The 22442-nt window shown below is 41.1% G+C and overlaps 1 protein-coding gene across 1 annotated transcript in view; it reads right to left on the bottom strand.

Annotated features, from left to right (window-relative positions):
* The window catches only part of MAN2A1 (mannosidase alpha class 2A member 1), a 199980-nt gene that overhangs the window by 11082 nt on the left and 166456 nt on the right, over nt 1–22442 (bottom strand). The window contains exons 17-20 of the mRNA XM_043913763.1: nt 20861–20994; nt 17926–18067; nt 15304–15437; nt 7820–8014 (exon numbers count right to left, since the gene is read on the bottom strand). Of these exons, the coding sequence (XP_043769698.1) occupies nt 7820–8014; nt 15304–15437; nt 17926–18067; nt 20861–20994 (605 nt within the window). The remainder of the gene's footprint in view (nt 1–7819; nt 8015–15303; nt 15438–17925; nt 18068–20860; nt 20995–22442) is intronic.

Below are 22442 nucleotides of genomic sequence, written 5' to 3'. Positions count from 1 at the left end.
AGACACTTTTCTCATGGGAATACTGTGAGGTGATGGGCCAAGGGCAGACCTCCAGTCTTGCCTGGAGGCCAATCTCTCTTGACATAATTTCAGTGGGAAAAATGCACTGCACTCTCTAAACAAAGAGCACATTATTGCACGCTGGGAGATGTCAACAGACCAAAACAAGAACACAATCCAAGACGTCTAGCTCTGGCTTCTGGGCTGAGTTGCTTTCATCTTTCTTCTAGTTATAACCACTGAATTACTCTGGATACCTTTTAAGTACTAAGTTTTCTTTGAATGAATATGTACATCAGCGTCCTTCAATGATTACTTTCCCATTATCAGAGATTAGGGGATGGAAGCAATTCGTTAAAGAATCCCTTCAGATTCCTGGCAAGTTTTTTTTTTTTTTTTCCTCCTTTATTTATTTATTTTTTTCCAGTGGGTTTTGTCATACATTGATATGAATCAGCCATAGATTTACACGTATTCCCCATCCCGATCCCCCCTCCCACCTCCCTCTCCACCCGATTCCTCTGGGTCTTCCCAGTGCACCAGGCCCGAGCACTTGTCTCATGCATCCCACCTGGGCTGGTGATCTGTTTCACCATAGATAATATACATGCTGTTCTCTCGAAACATCCAACCCTCACCTTCTCCCACAGAGTTCAAAAGTCTGTTCTGTACTTCTGTGTCTCTTTTTCTGTTTTGCATATAGGGTTATCGTTACCATCTTTCTAAATTCCATATATATGTGTTAGTATGCTGTAATGTTCTTTATCTTTGCGGCTTACTTCACTCTGTATAATGGGCTCCAGTTTCATCCATCTCATTAGAACTGATTCAAATGAATTCTTTTTAATGGCTGAGTAATATTCCATGGTGTATATGTACCACAGCTTCCTTATCCATTCATCTGCTGATGGGCATCTAGGTTGCTTCCATGTCCTGGCTATTATAAACAGTGCTGCGATGAACACTGGGGTGCACGTGTCTCTTTCAGATCTGGTTTCCTCAGTGTATATGCCCAGAAGTGGGATTGCTGGGTCATATGGCAGTTCTATTTCCAGTTTTTTAAGAAATCTCCACACTGTTTTCCATAGCGGCTGTACTAGTTTGCATTCCCACCAACAGTGTAAGAGGGTTCCCTTTTCTCCACACCCTCTCCAGCATTTATTGCTTGTAGACTTTTGGATAGCAGCCATCCTGACTGGCGTGTAATGGTACCTCATTGTGGTTTTGATTTGCATTTCTCTAATAATGAGTGATGTTGAGCATCTTTTCATGTGTTTGTTAGCCATCTGTATGTCTTCTTTGGAGAAATGTCTGTTTAGTTCTTTGGCCCATTTTTTGATTGGGTCATTTATTTTTCTGGAATTGAGCTTCAGGAGTTGCTTGTATATTTTTGAGATTAATCCTTTGTCTGTTTCTTCATTTGCTATTATTTTCTCCCAATCTGAGGGCTGTCTTTTCACCTTACTTATAGTTTCCTTTGTAGTGCAAAAGCTTTTAAGTTTCATTAGGTCCCATTTGTTTAGTTTTGCTTTTATTTCCAATATTCTGGGAGGTGGGTCATAGAGGATCTTGCTGTGATTTATGTCGGAGAGTGTTTTGCCTATGTTCTCCTCTAGGAGTTTTATAGTTTCTGGTCTTACATTTAGATCTTTAACCCATTTTGAGTTTATTTTTGTGTATGGTGTTAGAAAGTGTTCTAGTTTCATTCTTTTACAAGTGGTTGACCAGTTATCCCAGCACCACTTGTTAAAGAGGTTGTCTTTTTTCCATTGTATATCCTTGCCTCCTTTGTCAAAGATACGGTGTCCATAGGTTCGTGGATTCATCTCTGGGCTTTCTATTCTGTTCCATTGATCTATATTTCTGTCTTTGTGCCAGTACCATACTGTATTGATGACTGTGGCTTTGTACTATAGTCTGAAGTCAGGCAGGTTGATTCCTCCAGTTCCATTCTTCTTTCTCAAGATTACTTTGGCTATTCGAGGTTTTTTGTATTTCCATACAAATTGTGAAATTATTTGTTCTAGTTCTGTGAAAAATACTGTTGGTAGCTTGATAGGGATTGCATTGAATCTATAGATTGCTTTGGGTAGAATAGCCATTTTGACAATATTGATTCTTCCAATCCATGAACTCGGTATGTTTCTCCATCTGTTTGTGTCCTCTTTGATTTCTTTCATCAGTGTTTTATAGTTTTCTATGTATAGGTCTTTTGTTTCTTTAGGTAGATATACTCCTAAGTATTTTTATCCTTTTTGTTGCAATGGTGAATGGTATGGTTTCCTTAATTTCTCTTTCTGTTTTTTCATTGTTAGTATATAGGAATGCAAGGGATTTCTGTGTGTTAATTTTATATCCTGCAACTTTACTATGTTCATTGATTAGCTCTAGTAATTTTCTGGAAGAGTCTTTAGGGTTTTCTATGTAGAGGATCATGTCATCTGCAAACAGTGAGAGTTTCACTTCTTCTTTTCCTATCTGGATTCCTTTTACTTCTTTTTCTGCTCTGATTGCTGTGGCCAAAACTTCCAACACTATGTTGAATAGTAGTGGTGAGAGTGGGCACCCTTGTCTTGTTCCTGATTTCAGGGGAAATGCTTTCAATTTTTCACCATTGAGGATAATATTTGCTGAGGGTTTGTCATATATAGCTTTTATTATGTTGAGGTATGTTCCTTCTATTCCTGCTTTCTGGAGAGTTTTAATCATAAATGGGTGTTGAATTTTGTCAAAGGCTTTCTCTGCATCTATTGAGATAATCATATGGTTTTTAATCTTTCAATTTGTTAATGTGGTGTATTACATTGATTGATTTGCGGCTATTAAAGAATCCTTGCATTCCTGGGATAAAGCCCACTTGGTCATGGTGTATGATTTTTTTAATATGTTGTTGGATTCTGTTTGCTAGAATTTTGTTAAGGATTTTTGCATCTATGTTCATCAGTGATATTGGCCTGTAGTTTTCTTTTTTTTGTGGCATCTTTGTCTGGTTTTGGAATTAGGGTGATGGTGGCCTCATAGAATGAGTTTGGAAGTTTACCTTCATCTGCAATTTTCTGGAAGAGTTTGAGTAGGATAGGTGTTAGCTCTTCTCTAAATTTTTGGTAGAATTCAGCTGTGAAGCCATCTGGTCCTGGGCTTTTGTTTGCTGGAAGATTTCTGATTACAGTTTCGATTTCCTTGCCTGTGATGGCTCTGTTAAGATCTTCTATTTCTTCCTGGTTCAGTTTTGGAAAGTTATACTTTTCTAAGAATTTGTCCATTTCATCCAAGTTGTCCATTTTATTGGCATAGAGCTGCTGGTAGTAGTCTCTTATGATCCTTTGTATTTCAGTGTTGTCTGTTGTTATCTCTCCATTTTCATTTCTAATTTTGTTAATTTGGTTCTTCTCTCTTTGTTTCTTAATGAGTCTTGCTAATGGTTTGTCAATTTTGTTTATTTTTTCAAAAAACCAGCTTTTAGCTTTGTTGATTTTTGCTATGGTCTCTTTAGTTTCTATTGCATTTATTTCTGCCCTAATTTTTAAGATTTCTTTCCTTCTGCTAACCCTGGGGTTCTTCATTTCTTCCTTCTCTAATTGCTTTAGGTGTAGAGTTAGGTTATTTATTTGGCTTTTTTCTTGTTTCTTGAGGTAAGCCTGTAATGCTATGAACCTTCCCCTTAGCACTGCTTTTACAGGGTCCCATAGGTTTTGGGTTGTTGTGTTTTCATTTTCATTCATTTCTATACATATTTTGATTTCTTTTTTGATTTCTTCTATGATTTGTTGGTTATTCAGAAGCGTGTTATTTAGCCGCCATATGTTTGAATTTTTAACAATTTTTTTCCTGTAATTGAGATGTAATCTTACTGCACTGTGGTCCGAAAAGATGACTGGAATGATTTCAATTTTTTTGAATTTTCCAAGACCAGATTTATGGCCCAGGATGTGACCTATTCTGGAGAAGGTTCCGTGTGCACTTGAGAAAAAGGTGAAGTTGATTGTTTTGGGGTGAAATGTCCTATAGATATCAATTAGGTCTAGCTGGTCCATTGTGTCATTTAAGCTTTGTGTTTCCTTGTTAATTTTCTGTTTAGTTGATCTATCCATAGTTGTGAGTGGGGTATTAAAGTCTCCCACTATTATTGTGTTACTATTAATTTCCTCTTTCATACTCATTAGCGTTTGCCGTACATATTGCGGTGCTCCTATGTTGGGTGCATATATATTTATAATTGTTATATCTTCTTCTTGGATTGATCCTTTGATCATTATGTAGTGTCCTTCTTTGTCTATTTTCACATCCTTTATTTGAAAGTCTATTTTATCTGATATGAGTATTGCGACTCCTGCTTGCTTTTGGTCTCCGTTTGCGTGAAATATTTTTTTCCAGCCCTTCACTTTTAGTCTGTATGTGTCTCTTGTTTTGAGGTGGGTCTCTTGTAGACAGCATATATAGGGGTCTTGTTTTTGTATCCATTCAGCCAATCTTTGTCTTTTGGTTGGGGCATTCAACCCATTTACATTTAAGGTAATTATTGATAGGTGTGGTCCCGTTGCCATTTACTTTGTTGTTTTGGGTTCACGTTTATACAACCTTTCTGTGTTTCCTGTCTAGAGAATCCTGGCAAGTTTTTAAACTGTTAGAAATAAGTGCTAAGAGTCAAAGACTAATAGAGGAATTGGAACCAACTGATATCTAATGCAAAACAGCCCAAAATACTTAGTTCTGATCATGTGGTGAGGCATTAACTTATGCCTATGGCATTTCAGTCTTTATTCTTCCTGGTCAGACTGTTAAATCACTTTTTATTTCCTCTGCTAAGACCCTGGTCTGCACCTGTGTTGGCATGCACTCTAAGCATCATCAGGACAACAATGTATGTCTACAAAGAGCTTCTGTTTCCAAAAGTTCTCACAGCATTATCTCACCCGTTTCTCATACCAGACGCGAAGTATCTGCCACCAGGCCCATTTCATACACGGCAGTGGGGTCCGCAGGCATGCAGCTGGGGTGCAGGCAGTCTGTCTGCCCAGAGGCAAGAGGGGCAATGGGACGCCACGTGACCATAGCCAGTGGGAGCCAGCCTGCAGGGGCCTGAGCGTCCACGACTATGAACCAGCTGGGGAAAGTGTAACTATTAGTTGCTCAGTCACGTCTGACTCTTTGCAACCCCATGGACCGTAGCCTGCTAGGCTCCTCTGTCCATGGGACTTTCCAGGCCAGAATACTGGAGACGGTAGCCATTCCCTTCTGCAGGGGAACTTCCCAACCCGGGGCTCAAACCCTGGTCTCCCACATTGTAGGCAGCTTCTTTCCTGTCTGAGCCACCAGGGAAGCCAAACTTGGTAGGCAGCGGGGTTTATTTTGGCTGCACAGGTCTTGGCTGTGGCCTGGGGGGTCTTGGCTGTGGTCTGGGGGATCCTGGCTGCAGCCTGAGTCTTGGCTGTGGTCTGGGGGATCTTGGCTGCGGTCTGGGGGATCTTGGCTGCAGTTTGGGGGATCTTGGTTGTGTTCTGGCTCTTAGGTGCAGCATGCAGGATCTAGTGCTCTGACCAGGGACTGAAGCCGGGCCCAGTCTGAACTGGGAGTACAGCGTCTGAGCCACTGGACCACACGGAAAGTCCTGGCTATGGAATTTTTAACCACAAAAGTGATTAGATTTGTATCACAGGGAAGACAGCCAACAGCAGGAAAAATGAAAGAAACAGGTAACCACGACAAAGAGGTGATCTGGAAAACAAGCGCAAACCTTGGAGGGAAAATCCCTACACTCATCGCCTCTACAGAGTCAGCTGGGGCTGCTTCCAGAAAACCATCACAGGAAAGAGTCCCTGAGAAGTGAGGCTAAGGAACAGTGGCCACTGTGGGCCCGAAAGCCCTCGGCGCCTTCCGCTTGCTAGTGCCCTCCGCCATTCCCGCCCAGAGCGGGCAGCCGGGGGCTCAGAGGCTGGCGTCTCCACTCTCTCCTATCTTTCTCTCGAGCCCATGAATCAGTGACGGGTCACCGCAGGGAGGCTGCCCATCTCTAGTGTGTTCTTTCCCTGAGTCAGAGTAGACCCGCAAAGACCACAGCAAAATCCTAGAGAGCGCTCTCAGGACGCACTTGTTCAACAAATGGTTATACCGTGCCCACTGGGTGCAGATCCTGCTCTCAGTGGGGTACACGCAGCGAGGAGGCAAAGAAAAGTGCAGGCCTCACGGCTCCTCCATTCTGATCGGCATCTCCTGCCTTCAGTCCTTCCGTGTGCTTGTAACTCTTCCCGACGACTCTACCCCCAGAAATCCGCTAAGTCTCCTATTCCCTGACTTCCTTCAGATTTTCACTCCATTACCACCTTTTCTGCAATGCCTTCTCCAACCGCCCTATTCAAACCACCTCCTGAAGGTGCTCTTCCCTCCTTTTTCCCTTTCAAAACAACGCTTATTACCATCTAACATGTGTCCTCTTATTTTTGATCTTCATTTTTCTCCTCTTGCTAGAATCTAAGCTTCAAAAAGGCAGGGGCTCTTGTCTGGTTCCTGGCTGTACCCCTTAGCGCCTTTAGTGATAATCGGCACATAGCAGGCACAGAATAAACCCTGAAGTTCACTCATGTGATCTGTGTACCTGTGACACAGAGGTACACGCACAGGCCTCTAACATTCACTTGTATTCGTCATTACTCGTCATATGTGTTCTCCTGCACATGCAGGCGGAAGCTCTTCTGTGGACATCCAGTCTTAAAGCACTGAACGTCCAAATTTATATGTGCTGATTCCTCCTTTATTTGATACACTTCAGTTCTTTATTCTTAAGCTAAACAATTTTTCCCTCTTATGCTGTCTTTGAACATGAACACTTTCTTTTTTTCACACTCAAGTTATTTATTATATTTCCCACAGAATCCATAACCACTTACTATTTCCAGCTAAGTGTATGTCAATCCACAATATCAAAACAGCTCTACAAAACATAAAAATGTCAAACCTCTCATCTTTTCTTTTTTCAAATGCTATCTGACTTTAAAATTAGGCATACAGGTAAACTCAAGCAATCTGAGTTAACATTCCGTACCTAACAAAATCTTCCCTTGTTACTTCCTCTAACGTATCTTTATACCCCTCCTACATAGCTGGTTTCTCAATGCAAAGTTTTAGGAGTATTTTAAGAAACTTCCCTGGTGGCTCAGACAGTAAAGCGTCCGCCTACAATGCAGGAGACCCAGGTTCAATCCCTGGGTCGGGAAGATCTCCTGGAAAAGGAAATGGCAACCCACTCCAGTATTCTTGCCTGGAAAACCCCATGGATGGAGGAGCCTGGTAGACTACACAGTCCATGGGGTCGCAAAGAGTCGGACATGACTGAGCGACTTCACTCACTCACTAGGACTTTTTATATTTTTAGGAGAAAAGATATAAATGTACAAAGCCTCTGGTATAGAAATAATCAAACACTGTGCTTTCTGTTTCTCTAACTCCTGAGAAACACTGGCCAATAGGCAGAAACAAATGGCAAACACCAGTAGAGCTGATCTTCAGGCCTTGTTCTCCTTGTTCTCCCACCTACTAGTTATGTGACCGCAGGCCAGCTTCAGCTTCTTTATCTGTAAATAGAAGCTGACTCTTCCCAATCTGCTCACCACACAGGAATTTTATGAGAATAAAATAAGTCTAAGGACATTCTCTGAACTATACAGCAACAGTCAAACGAAAGGTATAACGATGTTGCCTAAAGGTGAAGTGCTCTTAATCATTCCCTGAAGCAGAGTAAAATTCACAGTTTTCTTATTCCCATCCCCTCATACCAAGTATAATACAAAAAGTCAGCTTTTCATAGATAGACTTGTGAATATACCTTCGACTGTATTGTCCTCAGATTAACCAGATGAATGTCACAGGGCAGAGGTGACATCAGTGGAGAGAATTCAGCCAGCAGCTGAAGGGTGGGCACGGGGACCTTTTCTGTCATGGGAAAGACAGGATGGTTCAGGAAAGAAGAAGTTATGTGGCTAAGGAGGGAAGGGTGACTGACTGCCTTCTGTTCTTCTTCCTGTCAAGAAAAAACAAAAATGCGTAAAGGTTTGATATGTGCAACTCTCATAGTATTATCTGAATCAGCAGACATGGTTCAGACAGGAGAGAAATATAAAAATACATTAATACTTCGCTTTCGCTGTATTTTATAAATAAGTCTTAGGCAATGCACAGCAGGGTACCAAGTTCAGTTCTAAGCAATAGAAGAAAACAGTGTCCACTTAACATTAACTTCCCTGTTTAGAAATACATCTCCTCTCCACTGCTTTAAAACTAAAAGTCTTGAGAACATTTTCCACAAACATCCTAGGACAAAGAATTACTTTATATGAAGATTCTTTCTCAACCTACCATAAAACTCTTAAAGTGGACAGATTGGGATGCTCATATATCCTGTACGTCATCAAATGTTGTCTCTTTTCCCTCAGGTTGTATCTATCATATTCTCATGGTTTCATTTACACATTTGACTAGACTGTGAAGTTATATACCAATCCAAAATTATGTTTTATAAGTTCTATATATATAACTTTATATGAAGGTTCTTTGTATATATATTCTATATATAAAATATATAAAGCTATGTTCTACCCAATGATAGGATTTTTTAAAAAAATAAAAATAAATAAGGCTTTAAAATAACACAGGTAGCATATCTAGATCATCTGTTTTCTTTAAATTTGGTAAAATCATTGCCAGATGTTTCGCTTTACTTTATTCCAAACACTGGAATTACTGTATCTGTTACAGAATAGTTGTCACACATTTACACGGTATACAATTATTCAGTATAATTTTAAAATACTTTAGTCTTTGCTATGGTGTGTGGTTACAGATAAGCATTTCAGCACATTCAAACAATAAGTAAATCCACCAGGACTGGGGAATATACATATGGCAGATGACATACACAATTAATTAAATCAGTAACTAAGTAGAATCTTAACCAATAATGTCTAAGGTGTAAAAGCAGACCCAGAAAAGCACTGAGAAGAAAACGTAATTTATGTAGAAAGGCCTTGTGATCACCAACACCACTTCAGGATATTTCCATTTTGTATCATATTTTTGGAAATGACTATTTCACTGATATCTTCTGATTTTGCATATTTTTTAATGGGTGGCTCAAATAAAAGGTCTGACAACTTATCTGTGTGCAAAGACAAGATTTACAGAAGACAGCTTAAAATTCAGAATGTCAGATCAGCACTGGACAGAGGGTATTAGCAAAGAGCGCTGAGCATCCTGCCAGCAGCAAACTGGAGATGTCATCACAATGCAGACTACGAGTAGAGAAAAAAAATTAAGGCAACAGAAGGACACTACAATATTAAGATACTGACAAAAAACATTAGGTAAAAAATATTACGTTAAAAAGTTTATCCATTCCACATTCTTTTTTAAGGAAAAATTAAATAAAGCATATAAAATAATATTCTTCAACAACATTGAAATTTAATGCAGCTTGTTGGGTAACATGAAGAGAGAGGGAACATTTTCAACAAGAAGCTTTAAATGGACTCAAAGATCAAAGGACTTCATAATCTAGGTCAGGACTGCTGACAAAATCACTTTTGAGTAATAAAAGATAAAAGCTTCTTACAGAAAGGAAAACACCTGTTTTATCAGATTCCAGAGGCATTAAATCCCTTCTAGGTCGATACGTTCAGAAAATGCGCTCTGGCTTTGTTCTGCACTCTTGGAGGAATCCGTGGACACTTCAGTGAGATGGTAGGATACTAACTAATCTATACCTTAGGAGTAATAATGTGCATAGCTAGTACTCTTCCAAGCCCAAATCAGTTCTCCAGACCTTCAGTGTTTCCCCCAGATTGACCAGACATCAGAATGGCTTGGGAAACTTTTATAAAACATAGATCCTTGGACCTGAACCAAAACCTACCACATCAGAATTCTAAGGAGAGGGGCCTGCGAAGGTCAAGTTAAAAGCCCCCAAGTGAACGTCACAGTCAGCCCCACTCTGCTCTCCTGACCTGTTTGACGCAGGGACTGCCACCTCAGCACCCTCCCAACCTTTCAGAGGAAACAGGGCTCACTTTGGAATTGAAAGTATAAGCCTTACCATTTAACTAGCTTAGGATAAAAAAAAAAAAAGATGCAGACTCAGAAGCATGTTAAGGAAAAGTCTTGTCAAATAATACAATGTCATGAATGCAAGTACTCTGGGCATTCGAGAACTGTGCTATTTATGTTCTCCTCAGCAAGAAAGGAAGAGAAGTTTATGTAAGAGTTGTGGTTCCGTGCCAGAAGAGCTCCATGAACACAAACACTTCTGGACACTGGCCAGGCCAGACGAGACAAAGACTCAGGCAAAGCACCATGATTCACACAGCTTCTTAGCAGCTTTATAGCAGTAAGGGGCTCAACAATATATTTAACTGTGACACTATCACTATTTTGACTAACCTGCTAGGAAGGTAATCTTTTAAACATAACCTTGATGATAAACTCAAAATTTATAAAATATATTTGCTATAGGAAATTTTACGTTTGTGTAAGCTATAAACCAGTGTTACAATAAATGATATATTACAACTGCAAACACTATTTGGTTTCTTGTAGGTTGGGAGGTTTCAGACTATATATGTCTGGCTTTTTCTATCTGCAGCCTACCCGAGATTAAGGAGAATTTCTAGCACATTCTGATGCAACCCACATTAAGTTGAGATCTTCTCCACTGGGTTTAAGCCCTTATCTCATAAGTCAGAACTTCCTGCCAGGCTCCTTGGTGCCCCTCATTAAGCCCACTTGAGTTACCTGCTGCCTAAACAACACATGATGAAAGTGAAAGAGGAGACCAAAAAAGTTGGCTTAAAGCTCAACATTCAGAAAACCAAGATCATGGCATCCGGTCCCATCACTTCATGGCAAGTAGATGGGGAAACAGTGGGAGACTATTTTTCTGGGCTCCAAAATCACTGCAGATGGTAACTGCAGCCATGAAATTAAAAGACGCTTACTCCTTGAAAGGAAAGTTATGACCAACCTAGACAGCATATTAAAAAGCAGAGACATTACTTGGCCAACAAAGGTCCGTCTAGTCAAGGCTATAGTTTTTCCAGTGGTCATGTATGGATGTGAGAGTTGGACTATAAAGAAAGCTGAGCACCGAAGAATTGATGCTTTTGAACTGTGGTGTTGGAGAAGACTCTTGAGAGTTCCATGGACTGCAAGGAGATCCAACCAGTCCACCCTAAAGGAAATCAGTCCTGAATATTCATTGGAAGGACTGATGCTGAAGCTGAAGCTCCAATACTCTGGCCACATGATGTGAGAGCTGACTCATTTGAAAAGACCCTGATGCTGGGAAAGATTGAAGGTAGGAGGAGAAGGGACGACAGAGGATGAGATGGTTGGGCAGCATCACCGACTGAAAGACATGAGTCTGAGCAAGCTCTGGGAGTTGGTGATGGACAGGGAGCCTGGCGTGCTGCAGTCCATGGGGTCGCAGAGTCAGACATGACTGAGCAACTGAACTGACTGGACCTGTTAGACATGTTCTGGCAGTTCCACATGGTATTAAAACAGTGTTTATTTTTCAGTCCTCTCAAGACAAAAAAAAAAAAAAAAAATCTAAGAGATTTTATATTTAAAATCATCAAAATGACTACAGTAACGAAAACTTATCCAAACAGATAACTTATTTTTCACCCCAAGCACTGGGAAATGAAGTCACACTGGGTGCCCCCACTCTCGAGTGGAAACGACCATCTGGGGCTGCACTGCGGCTCTGATGTGGGCCAGGCATCCATCCTCATGTTCGCCAGACCCTCTGGTCACCTAACGTAAGCATTTCCCTTAAACTTGACCAACCTCCTTCTGCTATCATCTCCCTGAGCCCAGTCAGCATTTGTGATTTTCATCTGATAGCTCCAAAATCCCTCTCCTATATGTAAAGAACTGATATCCGGAAGCAAAATGACCCAACTGTAACACATGAATATCTCCAGTGCAATGCTTCCTGATTCAATGTCCCCTTTACTGTTATTCTAGTTGCCAGCAGGAAGGGGGTAGGAAGCGAGGGTCAAAGAAATAAATCCTAAAAGGTCAACACTAATGAGACAATTTCTATTTCATTCTTCTGCTGAGCCCTGAGCATCATTACTGTGAAAGACCTCACAGTCACAGTCCTCCGCTGGGCATCGACACCTCTCCCAGTGATATTTATCATTCCAATCTTGTTCTCACTGACTCTGCGAAAGACTCGAAAACAGGTTGCTTCCATTCAGTCATCCAGGATTATCACCATGAAGCTCCAGCAGGTTCAAAGCTTCCACTAAAAAGCCTTCCTTTCCAGGAAATGTCTCCCCATCTCAATTTCTACCATCGAGATTTTAGTCATCAGTCTGGTTGAAAATAAAAACACTTTCTAGAAAATTTAAGTTACGTGATATGTAACATTTCTTAATCAAATGTCATTTTAATTAATTTCACTAGAAATTAAAATGTATCTTCTCTTCTCTGGTTCATTTTTTATTTAAAAGAAACTACTGACTTAAGCCCAAGAATCTATAGTTGAGCAAAAGAAGAATTTAACCAAGACAGGATTATAAAAACTTTGAATCAAACTGAAATCAATCATTATGCAAAGAGTTTTGAATGAGAATAAACAAATTATTTAACTTCTAAGTGAAAGCTTTATAGATCTGACACAAAAAATTCTTATCGCTATAGTTAACAGAAGTTTTGTAAATTACTATTTATGGAGAGAAAAACCATCAAAGCCAGAAAGATTTCAGGAGAAGCAAAAGATAGTAGCTGCCAGCACCCAGACAATGATTTTTATATGCCGTTTTAGTCCTAAAACTAAGCTATCTTGTCAGTAATTGATTTAAACCATGAGTCCCAAGAACTGGTATAAATCTTGACATCTAAAATGTATATTAAAACCTTTTTCCTGAAAGATTCTAAATACGGAGAGAATTCTTTGCCTTAATTAGCTGCTGCCATTTCATTAAATCAACCAGTATTTTATTTGTAAAATGCCTACCGCAGGCACGAGGCCCTGCGGGGGCACAGGGCAAGGAAGCAGAGTCCTGAGCCCCGTGGGGGCAGGACACGCACACGGGGACGGGCAGCGGGCAGGGCCTGCGGGGGCAGCGCGGCAGCGGGCTCTCCCGGCCCAGGCACCGCCGCACCTGTGTGATCACCCACACAGCACACACCGGCGTCTGCTGTGCTAGGAACCAGCCCAGAGGCAGACAGAGACCACCTCTTACCCCCAGCGAGCTTGTGGTCCGCAGGAGGAGAAAGACAATGAGCGCATAACCACACACACACACACACACACACACACACGCACGCACACACACACACACACACACACACGCACACGCACACACGAAGGAAACATGCACGATTCTGAGGGCGGTTCGGATCTGGTCAAGCCGAAGAAGCTGCTGAGGTAGACTCAGACCTGAATGATTAATTACGAAGAATCGCTGGGCAGAGAGACTGAAAGGCGTGTGCAAAGGTGCAGGGGGCCGGGTGCACGAGGAGCACTGAGGACTGAAGGAAGCCAGCTGGCCCAGGGCAGAAACAGGGAGACCGCGCGTCGAGAGAGGAGAAGGCGGGACAGGCAGGGCCCCGAGCATGGGGCTCCGCGGGCCACGGTCAGCTGGTTTTTACACGGGGAGCAATGAGGAGGCGGAGGAGGGAAGCAGGGCACAGTGAGGACAGAGTCGGTTTCGAGAAACAACTACTGCTCCTGGGGTTCAGAACAGATAGGGCAGAAAGAAGACAGCGGACCGGACGTGAGCAGCCCACCCCAGGAGACACAGGAGGCGAGGAAACGTTCGAGTCGTCCAAGTACTCGGGCAACGACACAGCCAAGCACTGGGGCAGGCTGCTGTGAGAGAGAGCAGGTGGGGGAGAAGGTCCACCCGGGCCGACCCTCAGGGGTCTGGGCTGCGTGGAAAGCGGCGCCGGTTATCAAGAGCGGGGACACTGGGAAGGGGGCGATCAGAACCGTGGTTCTGAGTCTGCCAGGCTAGAGATGCCCTTAGAAATGCGGCAGCAACCAGATGGATGGGTCTCAAGGCAAGAGGTGAATCTGAAGCTGAGGGTCTGTATCAGTCAGTTCCAGCTGGTGCAGAGGAATAACATACAAAGTGAGGAAACGGAAAGGCCTGGGGCTGAGCCTTGAGGCTCTCATGTTTCAAGCTGAATACAGAGCTATGGGAGAGACAGAGAACCGTCCCAAGGCAGGAGGAAAACCCAGTACCAAGGGCCACGGGAGCCCTGGCTCGGGAGCGTTTCGGGACCTGAAGGCGGGCAGTGTCGGGTGCTGCTGCGGGAGGAGGTCAGATGATGATCGCCCACACCCACTGGGGCGAGCGGCCGGAGGCGGAGGCCGCCCGGAGCACAGCAGCAGGAGGCGGTGAGGGCACCAAGGTGGCCGGCAGCCCTGCCTCGGCGCGGGGGAGACGGGCAGGGAGCCGCAGATGAGAGTCCCGGGCTCAGCGGTGTGGGTTTGTGTTTGACAGAAGACAATGAATGGTGCTCACAAGCCAACACAAAGGCTGTAGGCGCGGGGACCACCGAAGGGCCCTGGGGAGGGTGACGGTGGCGGACCGGCCGAGGAGGAGAGGGAGGCGGGGAGCAGACGCCCGGGGCTCCCTCCACAAGGCGGATGGGGGCCCCGGCTGCGCAGAGCAGAGGTCTGACGGCCGGTCAGAGCGCCCAAGAGCGGAGCAGAGGAAGGAGGCCGCGTCGGGGGCCCCTGAAGTGGGGACCTGCAGTCTGCGGGGGCTCCGCGGGGAACCGTTTCTGCCTTCTGAAGGAGTATATTGTCAGGTTACTTCATGGCCAACCAAGTCTTTGCCAGACTCTTTGCACAGAATGCTGGATTTTTGCTTTGAGAAATGAAAACTGAACAAGAAAGCAGACAAGTAAATCCACTTTTAATAGATGAGTCTAAGACTAGCATGACTGCACTAAAGTTTCAAATAAATTTTACTAATCAAACTTAATCTCCTAAGTATGTGACTAAGCTCTATTCTTTAAACTGAACTCTTGTTTCTGTCAAAGTAATTTCAGGAAATTTCATCCAAACTGATTGCTTAACATTATTTTATATCTACATAATAAGCAAAATAAAAGATAAAATGCCTAAATATAAATCTTACATGATACACATAACTAAAGTTCTCTTTCTTGTGAATATAGGCTAAGTCTAATATAAAGACATCTCAATATCAGAAAATGCAAAAAATAAAAGTATAAAGTCACATTTTTGGATGGCAAAGAACAGTCAACATTGGAACATGAGAGCTTCTTTCCTACCATATTCACGACACTTCTTTTTTCTAGTAGTATTCGAAATAAATTAGCTGTAATCTTGTTATCATGGACACCTTGCTCAAGGCCACGATTATCATCTTGCATGAGTCTCCGATCCATGATAACTTCAATCTGACCTAGCAAACAAGGAAACAAACAGGCCAGGGTTATTCACTGAGAATCTCACAAATATAAAGCAAAGTCTAGATTTACGTTTCCCCTCCAGTCAGGGAAGCTATGGGGTTCCTTTCAATAGTAGCTCAGAGCATTTAGTATGAATTCACAAAACAGGACTGTATTTCTCCTTTTCTTCATCAGCATTTTGTAAAATCTAATAAGAAATTTAAATGGGACAGAAGAGAGCAAAATGAAAGTAAAACTTAAAAATACTGATCAAAAGAGTAAAGTCTTCCAAAATTTTTAGTGACAGCATTTGGAATTTAAAAATGTTTAAGAGGTTCATTAAGAAATATATATATCACACATGGAGTAATAAGAAAAATACAGAAGGACAGATCTAAAAAGGATCTGAAGTAACATTTTAGGTTACTTGATGTGTGGAGATTCTCTGAAGCCCAAGGATCTGGGGACACCCACTGTGTAACCCCTTCCCTCTCCGATACTAGAGTAGTCATTTCCCAGCTGTCTTTTCTCCTTTAGCTCAAAAAGTTGTTATATTTGGTTCCTCTATTTGCTATGCAGAAATTCTACAACTCCTCTAGTTTAAGCTATAACCCTAATAGTTAGGTTATGAAATTACAAACTAAAAGAAAATCACCAGAGACATATTTATATGTCTAAGATAATACCAAAAAACCCCATTAACATTATACTACTTAAATACATTGGAGAAGGAAATGGCAACCCTCTCCAGTGTTCTTGCCTGGAGAACTCAGTGAGCAGAGGAGCCTGGTGGGCTGCAGCCCATGGGGTCACAGAGAGTTGGACACGACTGAGTAACACACACACTTAAAATGTATATATTCACCTGTCCATCCACTAATATTTGCTACTGTATTGAGCAATCACTTGGAGTAAAAGGAAATTTTATAAAATGTTTTAGTAACTATCATGCTCATATAGTTAAACCAACTCTGGTTTCTTTTAGTTTAGGTAACCAGGACATAAAGTTATCATTCAGGGTTAGAATTTTCAGTGTTACTTTCTCCATATTCTATCAGACAGCTGTCTAGCACGTGCTCCTCTGGCCCTGGGGCTAACCGTCCCGTGCCTGTCCAGAGCTCTACTGCTTCACGTCCAAAGTCGTCTGTCAACCTCCCGGTCCTTTCTAAGTCTTCTCCCTGACTTCAAACACTGGCCCACACACCGTGTGACACAGAGTGGTCTCGCCTAACTCAAACTGCTTTTATGTCTGTAGTTATGCAAACTCCAGGGTATCTGGGTATCTACAGCAGGGTCTTTATCAGAGAAGTGAGACAACACTGTTAGCTTTATGATTGCTTGAATCCTAAGGTCTAGTCCCATATTTAGAGCCCAAATTGGAGAGTTTAAGGCAGGGTTTAAAAATGGGTAGCTCAGGAGTCGTATCTGACACCAACAGGTTTTACATTCTCATAATAATGAGAATTATGTCAACATTTACAGAATGGGCTACTTCTTGTAAAATTCCAGATGGGCTTTTTGTGAAAAACTGCAGGGCGTGACAACACTGGGCCAGTTCCCCACGGCAGCAAGGTCTGTGCACTGGGGGGCGTGCTCTGCAATTCACTCACATCTCAGCAGTCCCTAGTGGATCCCCGAGGTGAGGCCATTTTTATTTTTATAACTGCATTCATGTCTTCATGACATGATCTCAGGATTTTGTGTAATGAAGGCCACAAAGAAAAATGATAAACAGTAAAGTTTTCTGTGTTTGGAAGTACAGAATGCATGCATGTGCCAACGTGAAATGAATATGCCAGGCAACTACACTCATTTATTACCTGCCCAGCTCTATAACACACTTGTCTTAGCAACTCTTAGTATGTAAGCAAAGAGGAGCAATGACATGTAAATAATTAAAAACAGGCATTATGAAGGACACATCTCTCAATAGAAAGTCCCACAAAAAACCATCAGCGTCTACTTTTCTCCTTCTCCCCATTTCCGTCTGCTGGGAATCTATGTAGAGTCGTGTCTGTCATCTCTTTGTTGCCGTGTCTGTATCATCTCTACTCCCCTTCTTCTTTCAGGTGGCAGCATTCTAGGGGGATGCGATTCAGAAAAGGACCTAAGTTTGAACTGTAACTTTCTCCTTTTGCAACCTTGGTTAATTTATTAATATCGAAACTTCAAATTATCTAAATTTAGTTTAGTTGGAGTCTGAATTTCCATATCCATTCAGTCACAACAATGACAGAATTTTGCAAACAATGGGCTATCGGGAAAAGTAAATTATCTTTAAAAATCATCAGTTTTGTGAACTTTTGGGTCTGTTTTCATCTGAAGATTGAGGAAATTTATTATTTTATGTCAGTCTCACAAAGCTCAAAATTAACTAACAGCCTGGTTCTCAAAAGAAAAAAGCTTGTGACTGAGGAAGATAACTAACACATGACTAAGAGAAAGATGATACACTGGGAAGTGAGACTAGGAAGAGCCAGAGAGAGTCTACAGAATACACACCACTTTTCAAACTTGAAACACCTAAAGACTGAGCGGAGAGCAGGCTCAAGCGATGCTCGGCATCCTGGATATATGCCATCGTAGTCATGGGGTAGACGTTCGCCTGAAGAGGCAATTTACTCATTGTCAGTCTAGGTTGAATCTGCAAGACCAAACAATTACCGTTAAGAAAAAAAGAAAATCCACTGATATTTATACATGTACTTAAAAACATTACTGTTGACTACAAATGGCTTATTTCCAAACAGAAAAAGGTACAGCACCTTTCTTGTCCAACAGAACAGTTAACTTAGAAATTAAAACATTCTTCAATATGAAGAAAAATCATGAGCATCTTAGAAAATTTTTAAGTGAAATAGGTAGAACTTACCTGTATTTTTTAAAACAGGCATTACTATTTAAATTTAGAATAAAAATCCTTTACAAAAGTTTTCTAGCTCTCCATATTTGCATAAAACAAGTTATAAAGGTATTCATTTCTCATTTAAATCTAACATACTGCTTTTGTAATGAATGCAAAGCATAATAGCTCCCTATCCCCTTTCAAGAAATACCTCTCATAATTCTTGAATCAGTTTTAAGAAATACCACACATCTCACCACCATATCCTCTAACATACTATGTTATAATAATCAAATGCATTTTTATATTTAAAAACTATTCAAGGCTTACTCTTCTTGTTTAGTTTCAATGTAGACAGCTCCAAATTCCAATTTTTCTTGGTTTAGTATCTGAATGCATGAACTACAACTCCACCTTTAGTTTATGAGAGACACTGATAATGAACTAAGCTGGTTGGGTCAAGGAAACTCAAACTCACTCAAACCTCAGGAAGAGATGTCAAACAGAGACTCTGTTATCAGAAACCTTACTCACACCACATAAAAATGTCCTGTCTTCTTTTAAACTCATGAAACTTTAACTCAGAATAGGAGAAGTACAATGTAAGCACAATAGTTAACGTGTACTGAGTGAGTGTCCATTAACACCAGGCACAGTGCTGGGTATTCCACAAATAAGGTCTTTAATCCTCACAACAACCCTGCGGTAGGTCATTCAATTTACTGGTTCTCAACAGTGTCCCCTCAAAGTCATGTTCACTCAGAACCTGTGAGTGTGATTTTATTTTGAAACGTGGCCTCTGCAGATATAACCAAGTTACAAGGGGTTGGGGTGGGTGATAGTCTAAAGAATGGTGTCCTTACAAGAGACGGGGCATTTGGACATACAGACATGCAGAGACACACGGAGGCCATGTGACAGCGGAGGCAGGCACTGCAGTGATGTGTTTACAGCACACGGGGCGCCAAGGACCGCCAGCAGCCGCCAGCAGCCAGAAGAGGCAAGGTCACCCTTTCCGAGAGCAGACGGAGGCGGGGGGACCCTGGCTACACCTCCATTTTGGCTCCTAAAGTCCAAAACTGTGAGGGAATAAATTTTTGTTGTTTTAACTCACCCAGTTTGTGGCAGTTTATATCACAGCCCTAAGAAATTAACAACCTGGTAGGTGTAAAAAAAAAAACAAAAAAACCTGTAAAATGTTTTTTAAAAAGGAAGGAAAGAAAGCTAGCTAGCAGGAAATTGCCAAGCCTGATCTTTCTATTCCAATTAAGCTTATACTTTAAAAACTGACATCTAAAATCGTCACAACTGTGTAGCTGTTACCCTCCCCATTTGTGGGTCTAGATTTCTACTTTGGCCCAAGTAACTATTCTTTTCAAAGCATAAGAAATGGCCTATTCTAAAAAAGAAGAAACATTTAGCTTACAGTCTTAAAAATAATATTTTCCTATTTATTAATGTGCTCTATCTTTGTAAAGAAAATTCACATTTTCATTTTTACTAAGTTTTTTCATTCATGTATACACCCACATATACAAATGATTGCTTCTATAGGACTTGAAGAAAAGTCTTTCTTTTGTACACAAGAAAAATGAATCACCATAAAGCCAGGGCTTCATCTGAAAGCCAAACAGCTGTAGCAGAATTAACATGTTAATTTTAAATGGATGCTGCAATTTTTATGCTTTGGAAAGGTTTAAATTTAACTTTTGCAGGAAACTGTAGAAGAGAAAATTATCACAATCCTTTCCATTCATCCCAGTTGAAAATCAGAGTAATAGCATTTGTGAAATTATTTCTATTCACAGTCAGAAATTTCTAAAATGCTAATGTCTCAGAGACATGCTCATGTTTTTAATAGTATTATTTCAAATATATATTGTTACACACATATACTTTGAATATAGATTTAGGTAGCAATCAAAAGAGCTCTAGTAAATTAGAGAAATGAAAATCTGAAAAGAAATTTATGAATCCATTTTCCCATTACTATTTCAAACTATTTCACAAAAACTTTGATTAAATACAGCTATTCACATTTCTAACAGATAGATGTTTTTATTTGTGTGTCTGTATCTATGTACACATATACATATGTGTATAAACACACACACACACATACATCAGTAGAGAAGGATTTCCTGGAATTGAAAAGAGCCCACGGTTAAATCATACATTTAAAAACATACGTGGAACAAACTAAATACGCATAGACCAATTCCTTATGAGGAAATAAAAGATATATTCTATCAATCCCTAATTAATACTAATATTTCCTTCTACTAGATAAATTCATATATATTTTAGCATCAAGGTATTTAACATGCATAGTGGTCTCCAAATCTTCCTTTGAAAAAACAAATCCTTACAAATAGATGTTTTACAAAATAGTCTTGCAACTATTTGTTCTGTCCTTGAAAACCTGGTTAGATACAGAAACTAAAAGTGTCTGAAAATTCAGCTTTATTTTAGAAATAATTTGCAACCTTAAGTAAGTATATTTTTTCAAAGGATCCAAAATTAACTTGCCTATTATGATATATAAAAGGTACATACTATAACCATCATTTAAACATTTTAATGGAAAATTACCTGGTATCCATTTAGGTCAGTATAAAATCTGTTTTGGCTGTTGATGCTAGAAGAAATTCTCATTGCAATCTCATAGTTATGTTCTTTTCGGATGTCTACAATATTGGAAATCTCCACAGACTGTCCTTCTACTCCTAAAATCAAAACAATATTTACACTAAGATGTTGGGAAAGAATGAGGGCAGGGTGCCAGAGGATGAAACAGTTGGATAACATCACCGACTCAATGAACGTGAGTTTGAGCAAAGAGACAAGAGACAGTAAAGGACAGGGAATTCTGGAGCGTTGCAGTCCATGTGGTCACAAAGAGTCAGACATGTCTTAGCGACTAAACAATACATTAATAAAAAATAATTGCCCCCCCTTTTCTTAAATATACTATACAGAACTCCTTCCAAAGTCACATGCATTTCCCTGTTTCCAGCTGTCTATCCTTACCATCCCTCATACACAGAGCGGTGTCACAATTCATCTTCTTAAAGTCAGACCATATTCAGATCATGTATGACTCTACAGAAGGATTAAGAGGCTGGAATGAGATAAATGTACATGGAATAAAACATGCAAATGACCCTGCAGGAAGTCACAGAGGGGAGAGATGACAGTGAAGGGCAGGATGTCAGCCCACTGCGGCTCATCCACCACTCAGCGGGGCTGCCATCCCCAGCAGAGCCATTCAGGGCTACTTCTTCACCAGGCTCTCTTCACACACTGGAAATTATGAGCAGTGAAATTTACACTCTGTTGGTTCAAAAGACAGTATATTACTGCCCATGATCTCTCTCCAGGAAAAGAGACAGGAGATCCAGCGAGATGATTTATGGCTGAAACCGATATTACCGTATTAGCATTTGTGGAGTATAATCTGGAGAGCTCCCCAGAACTTCAGTCAATTTTAACTGAGTCTGATATCTCTTAGGGTCCCTTGTTATGGAGCGATTCATTTTGCCCTTTGCTATATAAAGCAGAGAGAGGAGAGCTTCAGAAAGTCCCAGATGTACTGGACATTTTTATTTTTAATAAGCCTAAAGTATTTACTAATTTCTATCTGTCATGCTACCCTAAGTATATCTTCAGGTCTGTGGTGAGCCCTTGGGTCTATTTTAGAGCTGGAGAGGAGTTATAAATAAATGGAACACTTAATACAGTGAAGTGGGTAGAAAAGATGTCGCAGGATCTTCCGAGAAAGAGAGCAATTAGGAAAGTGGTCAAAGGAGAAAGACTGGCCACATACTATCCTGTACAGCTGAAGCTTTCTGAGGCTCCTGGAGCCCGGGACACTTTCCTACAGCTGTGACTCATGACTCAGCTCTCCCCTTCCTCACACACAACCTGTCACCTCGCTGACAACCAGCACCTCTTTAGACACAGAGGGCTGTCTACAGAAACACAGGAAGGGGAGAAATAAAGTGAGGAAGACTTTTTTCCAGGAGCTAAGAAGAATCCCCAGAGCTTACAGAAGGTGACAGCAAGCAGAAAGGAAGTTTGAATACGCAGGATTTGTGGAGAAAACATAAATGCAGCTGGCCTAAGCATTATAGCTTTAGGTGAAAAATACACTGGAAATTGTACACCATAAATA

The sequence above is a fragment of the Cervus elaphus genome, chromosome 9 (genome assembly GCF_910594005.1).
Source record: "Cervus elaphus chromosome 9, mCerEla1.1, whole genome shotgun sequence".
Lineage (NCBI taxonomy): Eukaryota > Metazoa > Chordata > Mammalia > Artiodactyla > Cervidae > Cervus > Cervus elaphus.
Note: the sequence above shows the minus strand (reverse complement) of the source record. Positions and strands in the feature narration are given on the sequence as shown.